The sequence below is a fragment of the Haliotis rubra genome, unplaced genomic scaffold (assembly GCF_003918875.1).
Source record: "Haliotis rubra isolate DU_JTF1 unplaced genomic scaffold, ASM391887v1 Scf1198, whole genome shotgun sequence".
Lineage (NCBI taxonomy): Eukaryota > Metazoa > Mollusca > Gastropoda > Lepetellida > Haliotidae > Haliotis > Haliotis rubra.
Window position 1 is genome coordinate 1 of NW_025765112.1, and position 18,659 is coordinate 18,659.

General features: G+C 40.0%; 1 protein-coding gene across 1 annotated transcript in view; it reads right to left on the reverse strand.

Moving 5' to 3' along the window:
• Window positions 1-2,101: 2,101 nt before the first annotated feature.
• The window catches only part of LOC124261810, a gene marked incomplete at its 3' end in the record, with an annotated part of 73,240 nt that continues 56,682 nt past the window's right edge, over window positions 2,102-18,659 (reverse strand). The window contains exons 3-4 of the mRNA XM_046696190.1: window positions 3,436-3,663; window positions 2,102-2,269 (exon numbers count right to left, since the gene is read on the reverse strand). Of these exons, the coding sequence (XP_046552146.1) occupies window positions 2,102-2,269; window positions 3,436-3,663 (396 nt within the window). The remainder of the gene's footprint in view (window positions 2,270-3,435; window positions 3,664-18,659) is intronic.

Sequence of the window (18,659 nt, forward strand, 5' to 3'; positions counted from 1 at the left end):
TCACCTTTCAGTACCGCGATGAGCTGTAATAAATATTCTCCATTATGTTTGTATTGGCGTGCGTTTTAATTATTTAATATGTGCGTGTGTCCGTATCGAGTAAGTGGTGTTTGAGACATTTCGTGTCCATGTGAGACAGCTTAACGTCTTGTTGATTCTCAGTTAAATTTTTAACCTGTGTCCATTAAGCTTCCCAGCATACGTTCATCTGGTGTTTGAACATTTTTTTTTTTCTTGAACAGGGCTTCCTTTGAATCTGGCGTGCTTGATGTGTTTCACCACACATGTTTTCACGCCTTTAAGCCTTTCTGATTTTGTCGTTGTCTGCTTTCTTGATGGAAAACATCTTGGGTCTCAAGCTGACATAGCCGGCGATTGACGTGTAGCACATTCTGTCCTTTCATCTTCGTGAATTGCATGATGAATTCAGCAGGACCATCGAATTTCAGCAGCTATCAGATATGTTTTGGAAATAATATTGTGTATTCGTTTACTCCAGTTTGTAAAAACATATTTAAGATAATTATTTAGCGGGACATATCAACAATCAGAGTATTGAGGTATGTTTAACTTCCTTTGTTCTCAAATCAAATATTTATATTAATGAGAATTAATTAAATTTATTGTGAACTCAAACCCCTCTAAGTCAAAAGAATTACGAAGACGAAAAGAAACTCTCTTTTCTTCGATTGCAAGAATGCATATAAGGAGGCGACCATTCATTTTGCCTTTTAGACATGCTTTTCTACAATATTGATCGGAACAAATATCACGGGAACAGTATTAGAAACATCCCCTGACTTAGTCATAAAACCATATTTAAAAAACCCCACTAGTTTCAGATTTAATTGATAGGGTTTTAAAACAAATTGAAATTATCGTGAATGTGGAGATTTTCTTTGTTTCTCCACACACTACCTGTACAGATTCTGTGTTCCATCATTATAGAACATTTCTTGCAATAACGGTTACTGTTATGTTGTTAGGACTAGTTCCATGATATCTGAGGGATGGATCACAGAACATATTTATGTTATTACACCTCTATGTATTATTGTTTACGCATATGTTGCTGGAACGCCACACTCAGCTATATTCAGGCTGTATGGAGCCGGTCGCAGAAATAATCGAGTCTGGACAAGAAAATCCACTGACCACCAACATTGGTACGTCAATGTGATTCGTTAATTCAGTGTGTGTTACGAAGAATGCTTGGTTTCAGTAAGATACAAGACCAATATGCATTAATTAGCGTGTAGGTGATTTCGACGTCAGTTGCTTCGGAGTTTCTGTCATGTTAGTTTAATTTAAAGTCAGAGTCATTGTGATAGGGCGTCCATTGCCAAAAGGCATGATCAGAGAATGATTCTACTATTCGACACAAGACTAAAGCTTCCAGGGCATGGTGTAACCTTTGATCTGGACACATAGAGGCATTGGCGATCTAGATGCATACACGTTTATTTCTTATACAGGAAATAACAAACTTAATACTCTTTGATCATGTCATATCGTTCATAAAAAGACATGTAGTCATTTATCCTAAGTGGTACCTAAGCATTACAAGCTTCAATGGTCTGGTGATAAGACATTTGCCAGTACACACTGGTGACAGACTGGCTGACCACACGAAACACAGTAGGCTAGTGTATTTGTCTTTGCATCACCCATATATACAAATATTGTAGCCCCAAAAGCAGTTTTATAAGGCTGCGGATCTAAACTGCAACAAGCCAGTCAGACGTTACAATCACGAAAAGTACTCAGAGGTAAAAGTTACAGCGACAGTTACTGAAGTACTTGTTACATCTTTCTCCATGTCTCCCAATGGTACAGACCGAAGGCATAATGTGTTATACGAGGAAGTATACTTACTTCAGGATCGATTTGGGTGTAGGTAACGTCATTATTCACACTGATAATAATTTGGAGGGATACGATGAGTTGATTTGTAGGGTTATATATTTTAGGATACTTATGTTTATCACACACAGCTTGGTACCGTTATGAACAGTAATATGATTTCATGTTACACATATCGTCCAATAACAAAAACGTGACTTCACAACATGATATAAATTGACATTGCACATCAACGTACAATCCTGTATATACCTGTACAGTCTGGTCCCTGCCCATCCTGGTTGGCAGCCTTCATTTGAACACGCCCCTGTGCCAGGATTACAGGAGTCCCCTGTGTTGTGACAGTGACGAGTTGCACTCCATGCTACAGTTACGGCAGTCGGTCCATAACGACCAGACGCACACGCTGAAATACACGTACAGATGAGTGACGTCACTTTTCTCTTATATCACTCGTATATTCAAATGTGAACTGTTTACACTGCTCCAACTGCAGTCAGGCCATTGCATGATGACCGCGGTAGGACCATTAATTTCAGCAGCTATCGGATATTGCTTTGGAAATAATATTGTGTATTCGTTCATTACCAGTTTGTAAAGAAACATATTCAAGAGGATTATTTAACAGGACATATCAATCAGAGTATTGAGGTATGTTTAACTTCCTTGGTCTCAAATCAAATATGTATATTAATGAGAATTAATTAAATTTATGTGAACTCAAACCCTAAGACAAAAAATTACGAAGACGAAAAAGAAACTCTTTCTTTCGATTACAGAAGTACGATAAGGAGACGACCATTCATTTCGCTTTTAGCTATTTAGACATGCTTACCATATTGATGGAACAAATATCACGGGAACAGTATTACAAACATCCCTGACTCAGTCATAAAACCACATTTTACAAAAAGAACAACTGGTTTCTGGGATTTAATTCATAGGGTTTTAAAACAAATTGAAATTATCGTGTATGTGGAGAATTTATTGGGTTTTTCGCACATCTACCAACACAGATTCCTGTTTTTCCAACAACATGGGCATATCAATGTGATAAGTTAAGTCAGTGTGTTACCAGGAATACTTGATTTCAGTAAGATACAAGACCAATATGCACTAACTATAACGTTTAAAGTAATTTCGACGTTTTGTCATAAGTTGGTTAAAGTAAAAGTCAGCGTCAGCGTGATAGGGCAGTTCATTGCCAAAAGGCATGGGTCAGGAGAATGATTCTAATTATCTCGGCACGAGACTAAAGCTTTTAGTCATGGCGTAGCCTTTGGTCTGACACATATTGGCATTGTAGATCTAGAGGCATAGTGCTTGTTCGGCTGCAGGAAATGGCAAATTTACTAGTCTTTTGATCATGTCATGTGTGACACTGAAGATGGAAAAGATCCGTCTTCTTGACTACAGCGAGCAAAGCTGTCAGAAATTGGCAACTTGCCAACGAATTTCTCCATGTGCTCTGTTTTCGTGTAATTTGCTCATATGAAATCAACCACTGGTTTGTGTGGATGTTGATTATTGTCTGGCTACCGATTTCTTGCTTGCCTGTCATTTTATACTTACACCACACCTGTACTTCAACGAAGTCTAACACAGCACTTCCACCATCATTAACAGTCTCTGTGTAGGCAGTCAGGTAGCGCCAGGTAGAGAGACAGGTGACATTCAGGACATCAGAGATGTCTGTACCGTCAGGACGTCCACTAACTGAGTGACATAGATCTCCTTCTTTGGGGTCAGATGAATTTGTCCCAGAGGTGTAGAGTTGAAGGCCAGTACGTCGGTACTTATCTGAACACAAAACGTCTGTGTCATGTTATCATGTTGTATAAAAAAAATTATGCATTGGGTTTTGTGTACTGTAAATACCTCAGTGTTTATTGACTGTGTTTATTGACCAAAAACAAAATCCCTATAAATACTACATGCATACACACATATACACACGCACGAGCGAGCACACACACACTGACATATATATGTCGTGCGCAATTTACGGAATTGCCCAATCCGCGAATGACGCAAGACATTTGCGAAATCTCCAAGAATGGGCGACACTCTGCCCAAATCCTGTCATTACACAATAAGTAGTGCTAATTCCCATGGGTAGAGCAATTAATTAATGTGCATAATCCCACAGATTGAGCAAGCCGGGTTTGTGTAGTTAGAAACCTAGTTGAGCTTGTGTTGACAATGAATAGTGTTTCATAGTTTGTCTGTCAGTAGTCGACTGACAGTTGCACTGAGATGGCGGACAAAATTAAGCTTGAACGTTTAATCAACAGTGATACATTGTCTGTATTTTCAAGAAGTGAATATGAACAGGTGTTATGGTGTGACGAACTAAACACAGACAGTATGATATGCTTTTGTGTATGTTACAGATCAGGTAGTATGTGTTCGCCGTCACTGTCATCCAAGGAATCTAAAATGTTTGAATAAATAGAGGTTCTAAATAGGGTATTATAAATATTATAATCAATTTCGTATCATCGTGTTTTAATATGTCTCTCATATTGCAATAAAAACATATGAGATGATCACAATATTTTGTTCTCGTACCAAGGGATTACGTAGTGAGGCGTGTCCAATCCGCAGATTAAGCAAGCCATACCCAGTCGTGGATGAAATAACAAAAACACTGGAAACTGTAGACGGGTTTCGTTTGCGACAGTTATGTGAGATGAAACAACAACTATAACGTGAAAATATGCACGGTCAGCATTATAGAAAAAATATCACAGGGCTGTCAATTCTGTGGACGGTGCTGACACCGTTTTGATGGCAACGAGCATGGGATTAGGCGCGACAGGTGTCAGGTTTGTTATCCGCTATCGTGGCCACACCTGTGGTGTTAGGCATCGAAATAACAGCCAGAGTGGCAGTGTTGGCGGAATTGGCCCTTAGGTATGTATATCGTAAACTGCAACGTAAAGCATTGAAACACGACGGAATTAGAATTCTAGCCGAAGCGAATCTAAACACCATAGACGATCATATTTCCACCGTGCTCGCCGACTCAGAGGAAGAGTTTCGTTTTGTGATCTCAGAAAACGCCAAGTACCACAGAATGAAGCAAGAGATTCGAACTCAGACTCGTCAAAGCACTTCCATCAGCGAAGACTGAGAAAAAAAAAAGTTCATAGAACAAGGGAGGCAAGAGGCCTGGCAATACATTATTATGAAAACCAAACAAATTATAGAAGGAGATTCACAATAAACTGTTTCGCGGACATCAACATAACGTAGCCAGCCAGCCAGTCGGCTGAACAAGCCGAGCCGAGCCCCCTTCACAAGCACACGCCACCACACGCACACGCACACAGACACACAAACACTGCGACTTCGCTCACACAGCGGTATGATTTAGCTTCAAGAGGCTCTCGCCTCGCTACTTTTATAACAAGTACGGGAATACGTTGGATAGTTAGCCTTTCGCCAAACAGACCCCATGCTCGCCTCAAAAAGGCAATATTTCAGAAACTATTTTACTGGAATTTCGTGAAATTTTGCATGCACAGCTGCGAGTAATATACACAACCAGCGGTTAGGCATTGGGGACTTAACATGGCTTAATCCTGGAAAATTAAGCCTTTGGAAGGACCTGGTCCCGTTTTGCTATTGTGTATACTACTTCTAAATTAACAATTATTAAAATTGTTTGGAATAGATTCAACGTCATTTGTATATTTTCAAATTTTAATGATTACTCCCTTCGTTTCGCCATCATCCCTTCCGGTGATGATTGCGCTTATACGAAGCACAACATGGCAACATGACGCAGAGATGCTTTCGTTATTATTTGATATTCAGCTCGGAGAGATCCTCTTCAGGTGAATACTATTTTTAAGTGCAGGTTTTGATGATATATGTGTTTTATATTGCAAGCGTTTTTAAAATACTCAAAATTTGATGGAAATGACATAATGACAGTTTTCTTTAAAGCTGAGTCTATTTTACATGTAGGGGTGTTGTGTATTTGAGGTTATTTGCGGTTTTATATGTGCATTTTACTTACGTTCTTGTCTGGGATTATCATCTGAACGTTATTGCATTTTATAAAGACATGTTTTGTTCGATTAATGCGAAAATGTAGCAATTGTCGAGAAAGTTATATTCTCGATAACCTGTCAACCCTTAGTTTAGGAAGCATCTATTTTGCGACACTGGTTGTTTACATAGTCTGTCACTGTACCTAGTGCAAAGCATCATGTTCAGATAATACATGCATCCATCCATCCACACACACACACATCCATTCATCTAATTTTTGCTAATACTGATAGATATTTAATTTTATATTCATTGACAATTTTATTTCTTTGCTTGGATTTTATGTGTGTATGGTATTTAGAGAAGAGGGTTTATTATAGCCAGAGTTTGAAATCTGTATTGAAGCAGATCGTTCAATAATTTGATGTTCATTTAAGTAATGATGTGAGATGAGCTAGAAGATTACCATATTTACATTGTAACTGAGCAATGTTTCTTTTCTGTTCTTTACAGAATATTGTTTGGTGCTTTGCTTATGGCATTTAACATATCAGAAGATAAATCGAGCTTCAGATTATTACTTGTTTTTTGCGCCAAAGTTTCTGAAGATATATATTTCAAGAGCGTCGCCCTCATAGACAACTTGGTGTTGGAAACGAGAGATTCACGATGGCAACGAAAGTCGAAGTGCACGAGTCTCCTAAAGAAAATACTCATATGGAGATAGAACAACAAGGGGATCATGATGATGAACCAGAGAAAAAAGTTTAACAGAAGAGATAGGTTCTCAGAACTAAGCTTATGACAGCTATAAACAGGTTGACAGGTAGTATGAAGAAACATGAACATAATAAGAAGAAAATTAAAACCTTATTTCCCGTGACTTTGATAGAGTGATGGATATCAATTCAACATGTATGAGATCATTCCTTCGCAGAAGAGCAGACTTGATAAGTGGGATCAGAAGTCTCCAAATGACTACTACAAGGTAGTCGAGAAGGTAGAGTCAAACAGAGATCGTGGACAGTCAGAAGTAACGCAAAAAATGGAGCAAAGAAGATGTGATTGAGACCAGCTCACATTCTTCCGATGCATTAGGCTGTGATGATACTAACAAAAAATTTGGTAGTGATTGAGAGAAAAATGGTGCCAATGGTCACACAGAGAAGCAAAGTGGTGATACTGGTGACTTGCCTTCAGTAACCAACGATGTGAAAGGGAAACCTGGTAAGGATGGAAGAACTGTGCATGCCCCAGGCATTGTTGATGACTGGATTGACGACCTGGTTGAGTTTAAAGAGATTGAGTTTGAAGTTTCTTCTGAGTCTTTGTCATTGGCAGATGTCATCTTCAGATTAGAGGCTGCACGAGACATTCCATCTTTTAACCTGAGTACATTCAATGGGGATTCATTCACTTATGTAGATTTCATAGAGTCCTTCAAGATCCACATTCATGAGAAGAGAAGCCTTAAGGGCGATCAGAGGATGATTCACCTGAAGGCACATCTTGCAGGTGAAGCAAAGTGTGTTATTGATGCGTTAGGTGCCTCGGGCACTATGTATGCAACTGCATTGAAGTTACTGAAGAGACAGTTTGGCCAGAGAAGTGTGATAACACGTGCATTTATAAACAACCTGTGCAAAGGGGAAAAGCTGAACCCTAATGACAGGAAGAATCTGCGGACTTTGTTAATCGACATTGTTGGGTGTCTGGCGACCCTCAAGAGACTCAATTACATGTCAGATGTGAACAGCATCGAATCCCTCTGGGCGATCATTGGTAGGCTTCCCAACAACCTCATTGGACCATGGAGATCAATTGCGGCTGAGATTCGCGACTACGGTAGAAATCCTACTCTACAGGATATCAGTGACTACATCCAGAAGAGAGTGCGGGCTGACTGCGATCCAGACTTTGGGGATGTCATCCATGCATCAGCAGCTCCATTTGACAAGAGAGAGAAAACAAGAGACAAGAGAGATGGTGTTTATTCTGCACAGAGGGCAGTGACATGCTACTTTGCAGAGATTTTCACAGAATTAGTGTCTGAGTTCAAATGTGTTCCTGTTTCCGAGAGAGTTGACTTTGTCAGAGACAATGGACTTTGTATTGCACGTTTAGTTAAGGGCCATGGGGCCATACATTGCAGATCTAAACGGCAACGTGATGTAAAGGATCTGTTAGAACACACCATACCTTGTTGCATGTTGACACCTTAACTGCCAGTGGTGCTATGCCTGATGTAGCAAATGGTTGTCATGTCCCTAGTATCATGCCTGTAATCAGAGCTAAGTGTAGATCACCCAGTGGTCGCTTCAGAGAGGGTAACATTCTGATTGATAGTGGTGCAGGCACTACTTTGATAAGCCAGGATTTGCTATGAGTTTGGGTTTGCAGGGTTAACGTGAGAGCATTGAGATCAGTGTAGTTGGGTAACATTGGGTTAGACAAAGTGACAGTAGAAATGTGAAGTTCTTTGTCAGTGGAATTGGTGGTTCAGAGGACTATGAGTTGGAAGTTCATGAGCTTGACAGAGTGAGTGAGTGAGTTAAAATTTAACGTCACATCGGCAATATTTCAGCCATATCGTGACGAGAACAATTAATTTTATGCATAGTAACAAATTGGTAAACTGCAAAAAACCTGTCAACGAAGGACAGTAAAATAACTAGATTATCACAGATTCGAATTTAAAACTAGTAATTAAATCTAAAACAGTTTAACTATAGATGGCAATACAGCTGAAGGTAGATCACCATACTAGGGGCCATGGGGACTTACAGTACATTTGATTCCTGCATGGACCCTTGCTGGATTTACACCATCCCCTCAGCTATTAGCAGTGTTAGATAATCTAGCCATAAATTAAACGAACAAATAGTCTACGATTAAAATATAGTAGGTTGGTTTGAATTTACTTTGAATGTTTTGGGACTTACGCTACTTCAACGTCCAATCTCTGTTACAAATTCAAACTACCAATAATAAAATATGTATCTATTTACAAATCACTTAACAAATCTAATTCTTTTAAAAATGCAATAATTAAATGAGAACTAACATTATTAAAACGATCCTTCATAGAGTTTACTTTGAAATAGTTATCCCTTGTGATGGAATACTCAATGCAGTCAAGCAAGACATGCTTGACTTTGATTCTTCCATCACAAGGGATGCAAAACGGAGGATCTTCGCCTTTAAGCAAATATTCATGTGTATACCTTGTATGGCCAATGCGACATCGCCGCATAATGACTCTTCAAATTTGGACTGACAACCCAGTAGGTGTAACCAATGTAGGGTTATATTGCATGTAATTTATTAATACCTACTTGGGTGTCCCACTTCTTTTGCATCAGATCACGGATGTAGGTTCTGATGCTAGCCTTGTAATCAGATTATGGGTTAAGAAGTGGTGTCACAAACCTGTTTAGTGCTGCCTTAGCAGCAAGATCAGCCATTGTGTTCATTATATAATTCGATTATTTCAATTAAAAGTGGATGTTTGCAAGAGAGATTTTTAATAGCCCGAAGGCATGAAAGAGAGTCAGACAATATTATATATTGTTTATGTTTGGGATGTCTTTGGATATATTTAAGAGCTGTTAAGATGGCGTTTACTTCTGCTGTAAATATAGAGCCGTTATCAGGTATTCTAGAAGATATTGTTCTGGATCCAGTGACAGTGGCACATGTCACTGCGCCACCGTCCTTGGACCCATCTGTAAATAAGGATTTGTATGCATTATACTTATTCTTTAATTGATTATATTCTTGTTTATATTGTAATTCATTAGCTCTGATTTTTTTAAATGCTGTTAAAGTTAGTTCAACTGTTAAAGTTAGGAGGGCCTAACCAACTGCTAAGGAGCAGAAGAAAGGAGACGGGAAGGAGCCATATTTTCCAGCTCAATGCCAGCAGAAGAAATGAATGGTTTAATTCTTAAACCAAGAGGCGGAACAAGAGAAGGCTTTTTGTTGTACAAATCCTCATAAAGAGGAGTAAAGACACAGCGGAATGCAGGGTTAGACTCGTTAGAATAAAGTTTTGTTATATACTGAAAGGACAATTTTATACGGCGTTGTGCAAGAGATGGTTCATCTGCCTCGACGTAGAGACTGTCAACAGGAGAAGTTCTAAAGGATCCAAGACAAAGTCTTAGACCTTGGTGATGGACAGAATCTAATAGTTTAAAGTTGCTTTTGCAGGCTCCACCATATACGATGGAGCCATAATCAAGTTTCGAGTGGACCAATGATCGATATAGATGTAGGAGTATGGCTTGATCCCCTCCCCACTTAGAATTCGAAACGACTTTCAACAAGTCAAGTGCCTTCAGGCATTTAGTTTTAAAGGATTTAATATGCGGCAGAAACGTTAAATGAGAGTAAAAAATTAAACCCAAGAACTTGGCCTCCTTGACAACTTTGATTGGCGTACTATCTAGAAATAGTTCAGGGTCTGTATGTGGTTTGTATTTACGGCAAAAATGTATGCAATTAGTTTTTGATTTAGCAAATTTAAAGCCATTTTCAAGGCACCATTTATTTATCTTGTTTAAACACAGCTGCAGTTACCGTTCAATGGTATGCATATTTTTACCACGACAAGAAATATTAAAATCATCCACAAATCAAGATCCATCTATTGAATCGTTTAAAACCTTTGATAAACTATTTATCTTTATACTAAATAGTGTGACAGACAAAATACTGCCTTGTGGAACACCCTGATCCTGATTGTAATGATCAGACAGGGTTGAACCCACGCGGACTTGAAATTGTCTGTCCTTTATAAAGTTGGCTATAAATTGAGGCAAACGGCTTCGCAATCCTAAGCCATGTAAATCTTTTAAAATGCCATATTTCCACGAAGTGTCATATGCCTTTTCAAGATCAAAAAAGATAGACACGGCATGTTGTTTATTAATTAGAGCGTTTTTAACAAATGATTCCCAACGCACTAAGTGAACGACAGTACTTCTATTTTTACGGAAACCACTTTGTATATCCGTTATAAGGTTATTTGTTTCCAAGTACCAAACAAGTCGATTGTTTATCATTCGTTCCATGGTTTTGCAAACACAGCTAGTTAGTGAAATAGGTCTATATTTTGACGGATCTGTATGATCACGTCAAGGTTTAGGTATTGGTACTACTATAGCGTCACGCCATGAGGGAGGAAAGTTACCAGATGTCCAAATATCATCAAAGATATCTAAGAGAGTTTCTAGACAAGATTCTGGTAAGTGCTTCAGGAGTTGATAATGTATGTTATCAGCCCCTGTAGCAGTATCGTGAGCTTGTTCAAGGGCAGTATGGAGCTCATGAATAGAAAATAGTTCAGTATAGTCTTCCCCATTATCTGAATTTAAATTAATAGGTTTCTTTTCTTGTTGTTTTTGATATTGTTGGAATTTAGGCACATAATTAGAAGAGGAAGAGTGTTTAGTGAGAGTTTCACCCAGTTTAATCTCAATATCTGATTTATCAGTAAGTAATTGATCGCCATGTTTAAGATGATGGACGCTAGATTTAGTACCTTTAAATTTAATTTTCTGGACCATGCTCCATACCTTGGACATGGGCGTTCGAGAATTTATTTTGGATACAAAATTTTGCCAAGATTGGCGTTTATTCTGTTTAAAGGGTACGCCGCGCTTTAGCATCTAACATTTTTAATTTATTCAAATTATGCACCATAGGATGGCGACGGAAATAATGTTCTGCCTTTTTTCCTTGCCTTTCTAGCTTGTTTGCACTCATCGTTGAACCATGGTTTTCGGATATGTTGATTTGCAGAGGACTGTGGTATGCATTCATCAGCTATGATATTCAGTTCATAAGAAAAACAGTTGATAGCATCAGGAACGTCAATAAAAAGATCAGGTTTCAGTTTTGCAGCACACAGTGTTTCCTATAAAGGCCAGTTAGCCTTCTTAAAATTCCGCCGTGATGATGGAGGTACATCAGATGGAGTGACAGGTTTAAGTATAGTAGGAAAATGGTCACTTCCACAGAGGTCATCATGGACTGACCATTCAAATTCATTTAATAGTTCTGAATTTGTGAGTGACAAGTCGAGAGCAGAATTGGTCCCTGTACCAGGGTGTAAAATATGTGTTGGAACCATCATTATTAATACATAAATCATTATCTGAACACAACTCCTTTAGTAATTTACCTTTAGCGTTTGCATGTGCACTTGGTTATGTCCATTTAGATCTCCCATAATAATACAGGGCTTCGGGAGTTGGTCATATAGAGCTTGAAGATCAGTTTTGTGAAACGTTGAAGACAGAGATATGTAGAGAGAGCATAATGTAAATGCAGCGTGCAAAGTTATTCGTACTGCAACAGCCTGAAGATTAGTAGTAAGTACAACAGGGCTATGGATAACGTTCGGTTTCACTAGGATGGAAGATCCTCCAGTCGCCCTATCACCCGGAGGTGAAAAACAATGATATGCATTAAATTGACGAAGGTCAAAAGTATCTGTCTGTTTTAAATATGTCTCCTGTAGACAGATCCTGGACTAATAGCTGCAAATCGCTTAAGTTAGTCCTCAGTCCTCTGCAGTTCCACTGCACAATATTATTGGAATAAACTATCTTTTGGGGGGATTTACTGGGGATCTTACCCGCACCTGTTTGGAGGGCGACAAGCTATGTGCCCTAGAATGGACGTTTTCAGATACGTCCATGTCCTCAAGAGAGCCATATTTGTTGAACAACTGAATTTTATTGTGCGACCCTTTTGGAGCTCTGCCACAATGTTTCTTGATAGCATCAGGCTTAGGCTTACCTTCACTTTTAACAATTTGTTGATTTTCAGATGACGATTGAGTGAGTGAACGTGATTGAGAGGATGATTTATGATCAGAAGAAGACTTTGACATACCAGGAAGTGATTCCTCAGTCTGAGATGATATTGCAGGGTACAAATTCTGTGGAGAGTCCCCTTTGACCAAATTCAAGGTTGTTTGGCAGCTAGTGGATGATTTTGTTATTTTAGAGCTAGACTCAGATGGTGTTTTGGCAACTGGAGCATAACTCTCTGGAAGGTCGGATCTCTTAACCAGTTTTTTTGCCTCAGAAAAAAGTGATATTTTGGGTAAATTTGATTTTGTTAATTGCCATTTGCTCTTTCCAAATGGGACACTCTTTAGAAAACGCTGAATGGTCGCCCGAGCAGTTGGGGCATTTTTTAAAAGTACTGTTACAATCTTCTGTTGTGTGTGTTTTCTCACTACAGTGAGCACAACACAACAGACAATGTCCCTGAAATATTTACACCGTGTCCATATTTCTGTCATTTAAAACACCTGAGCGGGTTAGGGATGTAGGTGTCAACGGGAATTATACAGTAACCTGCTTTCAGCGATTTGGGAGCATTTGGAGATGAAAAGGAAAATAGGTTCGTTTTGAAAGTTTCATTTTTTTTTCGGGTTGTAAAGTGCTTAACATAAAGAACACCTTGATCTTTCAACTCTGATACCATGTCAAGTTCCGTCATATCATCAAACAATCGATCACGGTCTCTGACGATTCCTTTACTTGTGTTCAAAGTTTTGTGAGCAGAGGCAGAGACCTGAATGCCAACGAACAATACCGTATTCATCAAGTTGGTTGATTGCTGTTTTTCGCGCATTCAACTAGCAGCGCACCTGAACGGAGACGTTTAATGTTCTTTACATCCCCAGCAATACCTTGAATACCCTTGGATACTGCAAAAGGGTTCAACTTTAATGGAGTCTTGTCTAGAGTCTCGATTACAAGGAAACGTGGCCGATACTCAATCGATTTGGGCAGTCTGTGGCCATCATCAGCAGGGTCATTGTCAAGAGGACGTTTGTTTCTTTTGTTGGTGTTTCATAAGCCATGGTTATTTTTGTTAGATTTCATCATCCGAGCTCCCCCACCCACCACGGAGTATCACAAGGACCAAGGATACCCGGATGACATACTCCAGCAGAAAAATTTAAAGATTAATGATTCCACCAGATTGGCCCATGAGCCACCGCCTTCTAGGCATACGACTCTAGGCAAAAACATACATGGAATTATGCAGTTGAAATTCAGAAATTCAAAGTTAAAAAATTGCCAAGACTTAAAAATATGATATAATAATTCTCAAATTTTGTGCAACATTTTCAGTTGTAGCACAGGGCTTGGCGTGACAAGCCGATTGATAGAACTGGGCCAGTTCTACCAGCCGTCTAGGTGAAGTAAGGGGCAAAGTGGTGTGCTGGGCAAAGGAACGCTGTTCCTGGAACCAGTGCCCTCAACCACCAGACTCCCGTCCTCCACAGACACAGGGCGCAAACCCACGGCAAACGGGTTGGTGGACCAAATATACCCCCGGGTCCACAACGGGGGGTCGATGAGCGCTTAGCGTTACCCAGCACCCACCACGAGGAGGTGGCTCTTAATGGGTGCCAAGAGCTTGATAGAACTATTCTTAAGGTTCCAGAGTTGGACAGGATGTGGCTCTCTAGTTTCACACACCCCGGATACCTTGAGTTTGCCCAGAAGGACGGGCCTGTTGATCTGATACTTGGAGTGAGATATTCGCATCTTCATGGGGAGCAAGACGTCCGCGAGGGACAATCCTTTGAGCCCATTGCAAAAAGAACAAGGCTTGGATGGATTGTGCTAGGTTCCGGTGAGGGAACACAGAGTGGGGTTCACTCATTGAACTCCTTGAACATGATCGAAGGGGTGGACATTCAGAGGATGTATGACATGGAGACGCTAGGTAAACATGCACCCAATTGTTCATGCCCTGTGAAGATCCTGACAGAGGAAGACAAGAGAGTGATGTCATGCTTCGAAGAAACACGTAAGAAGGTGGACAGGAGGTACATGATAGGCTTACCATGAGAGGAAGATCCTAGCCACCTGTCCAACAACAGATCATTTGCATAGAAAAAAACTTATCTCTCTGGAGAAGTCTTTGTCACGTGATCCGGAGAAAGCATAGCAGTACTGTACAGTGATGGATGATTACATAGCCAAAGGATGGGCAGAAGAGATAAAGAAAGAGTTAGACGAGGACAACTCATAAGAAGAACTTGAGTAGCATCTGCCTCACTTTGCTGTATGCAGGCCTGACAAGGTAAGTACTCCACTTAGAATAGTCTTCGATCCTGCCTGTTAATATCAAGGTATTTCCTTGAGCTAACTCCTTTTGAAAGGACCCAACTTGATCGGTGACTTGATTGGAGTTCTGATAAAATTCAGGAGAATATTGTGGCATTTGAAGGGGATATATCCAAGATGTTTCTCCAGATTTGCTTGTTGAGAAGAAATACCAACGTCCACAGATTTCTATGGAGGGAACTCGATATAACTAGAGAGCCAACCACATACAGACTATTGAGGGTCACATTCGGTGATCATGCTTCCCTCGATGCGGCTAGCTTTGTGATGCTCAGAATAGCACAGGAAAACAGAGATATTTATCCCACTACTGCAGAAATTCTCGAGAGACGATTTACTTCACTCATGCGATTCAGAGGAAGAAGCTGACGTGAAGATGAGGGATTTGGAGACTGTTCCCAGTACGAGTAGTTTCGACATCAAGGAACGGTTGGTCAGTCACAGGGTTAACAAGAGTGAAGAGGTTAATGTTTCACTGTGCGAAGATCCAAGTGTGAAGACCCTAGGAGTAGTGTGGAATTGCACTTCTGACACCATCCACTTCAGAGTTCAGGGTTTCTCAGCAGAGATTTGCACAGATAAGAGTGTATATGTCTTACATCTCCACTATCTATGATCCTTTGGGGCTTGCAGGGGTTGTCACCGTAAGAGCCAAGATTAGCATGCAGGCCATTTCGAAAATGAAGACCTGTGGATGGGACGATGAGTTGCCAGAAGACGTCAGCCAAAAGTGGCAACAGGTATTTCAAGACCTAGAAAGATTGTCAGGGGCCCATACCATCAGATCTGTAAAGCCTACGGATGCTGCAGGAGAACCAGAGCTGCACCTATTCGCAGATGCAAGTAGCCAAGCATATGGTGCATGTGCCCATGTCAGATGGCCAACTTCAGATGACTCAGTGGAAGTAAGACTGATGCATCCAAATCTAGGGTAGCTCCTCTGAAGCAGTTGACCATACCATGGCTTGAATTAACGGTTGCGCTCTTGATCTCGAGATTAGCTAGGACTATCTACACTGAGATGAAGATGAAACCACAAGTCTTTCTTTGGACAGATTCACAAATTGTACTTCATTGGCTGAAGACAAAATCATCAAAGAGAAAAGCCTTTGTTGGAGTGAGAGTCTGTGAGATACAGTCGGAATGGAATCCAAACCAGTGGTTTTACTTGCCAACGAGAGAAAATCCTGCCGATGACCTAAGCCAAGTCTGAAAATCTAAGATGTAGGGAAAAGAAACAGAAAGGCAAACAGACCAGTGAATACACTGAGGATAGCAAGGTGTCTAGACCTTGCTTCCCCTTCAAGAGAGACTAAAGTGTGACATTAATGGACAGTGAGAGGTACTCAAGTTGGCCAAGATTAGCAAGAGTCACAGCCTATTGTCTACGTTCTATACAGAATTTGAAGAGAAGGATTGACAACCAGGATCCCCTAGAGTATATCACCTGAAAAGATCACAACAGCAGAGATGTATTGGATCAAGCAAGCTCAGAAGGATCTGGGAGATTGGACAGAGTCTTGTGCAGACTTGAATCCTTTCAACAAGGACAACATTGTCCATGTTGGAGGAAGACTTAGGAAGTCAACCCTGAGCTATGATGAGGGGCATCCGATATTGCTACCAAATGGGCATGTCACCATGCTGATCCTGAGAGAAGCTCATGAGAAAGTAAATCGTGCAGGCATTGAGCGGACCCTGTCACAGAGCAGACTTAGATTTTGGATCATCAGAGGACGAAATGCAACAAAGAAGTGATTGTAGAAAACTGAGGCAACCAGCTCATGCAATCGTGATGGCAGACTCACCTCCAGAGAGAGTGAATGTGTTCTCACCACCCTTCACGACCACATGAGTTGACCTGTTTGGTCCCTTTTATCTCAAATATTGACACAGAAAGAAAAGGAAAGCACGGGGAGCGGTGTTTACATGTGCTACTGTCAGGTCCATACACTTGGAAATAGTGGAGAGTCTCTCCACTGATTCATTTCTCTATGACGTTTTCGGCGCATCATGGTTGACCAAGAACCATTATCTCAGATAATGGATCATCCTTCATCGGAACAGAAAGAGAACTGCGCAAGATCATACCTGAAGCCAAGCAAGAGATAGAGGACTTCAGTGTCCGACAGAGATTGACATGGATCTTTACGACCCCTTTGACCCCCAATCAAGAGGGATCTACGAATCACTTGTCAAACAAACGAAAAGAGCTCTGAAGACGGCTGTAGGCGAACAAACATTAAGCTGGAACGAGATGTCTACAGTGTTTTCAGAGATAAAGAGTTTGCTGAATTCCAGGCCTCTTGGCTACACCTCAGACAGTCAAGAGGACTTGAGACCTCTTACACCTAACCATTTCATGACTGGTCGGGCTATTTGCGATATACCTCAAGGACCATTTGATGAGTCTGCGTCTCTGAGGAAGAGACATGAATTCACACAAACACTTGTTCAGTCATTCTAGAAACGATTCATCAGAGAGTATCAATCTACCTACCTACCTACCTACCTACCTACCTACCTACCTACCTACCTACCTACCTACCTACCTACCTACCTACCTACCTACCTACCTACATACATACATACATACATACATACATACATACATACATACATACATACATACATACATACATACATACATACACACACACGTACATACATAGTATTTTTTGCTAATACTGATAGATATTTAATTTGATATTCATTGACACTCTCTATTTCTTTGCTTCGATTTACGTGTGTATGGTATTTAGAGAAGAGGGTTTATTATAGCCAGAGTTCGAAATCTGAATTGAAGCAGTTCGTTCGATAATTTGATGATATGTAATGATGTGAGATGTCATAGAAGATTACCATATTTACATTGTAACTGAGCAATGTTTCTTTTCTATTCTTTACAGAATACTGTTAAGTGCTTTGCTTATGACATTTAACATCTTAGAAGATAAATCGAGCTTGAGGTGATAACTTGTTTTTTGCACCAAAAATACATCTATCTACAGAACATATTAATCAAAATTCCTCAATTAACTCAATTTCTTTTGTTAAAAAATAATTAAATGAAAACAGTGGTAAAAGATCCTCACCAGTTTTCACATTAAAATATTTATCCCTTATGCTGGAGAATGCAACAAAGTCAAGCAAGACATGCTTGACCGTGACTCTCTCATCACAAAGGATACAAAACGGAATATGTCACCTTTTAACAGGCATTTGTGAGTATAACGCGTATGGCCAATACGACAACGTCGCACAATGACCTCCTCAAATATGGACTGACAACCCAAGTATGTGTAACCAAGATAAGGTTTCATTTCATGTAATTTATGATGCCTACTTGGGTGTTCCGCTTCTTCTGCATCAGATCACGTATGTAGGTTCTAATGCTAGCTTTCTAATCAGAGTATGAAATAAGAAGTGGTGTCACAGATTTGTTGAGTGCTGCCTTAGCAGCAAAATCGGCCATTGTGTTACCAGGGATTCCAACATGGCTGGGTAACCAACAGAGGACGATGTCGTATTGGCCAGTAACAAGAGCATTATATAATTAAATAAATTATATCAAAAGTGGATTTTTGGAAGAAAGATTTTCAGTAGCCTAAAGGCAAGAAAGAGTCTGAA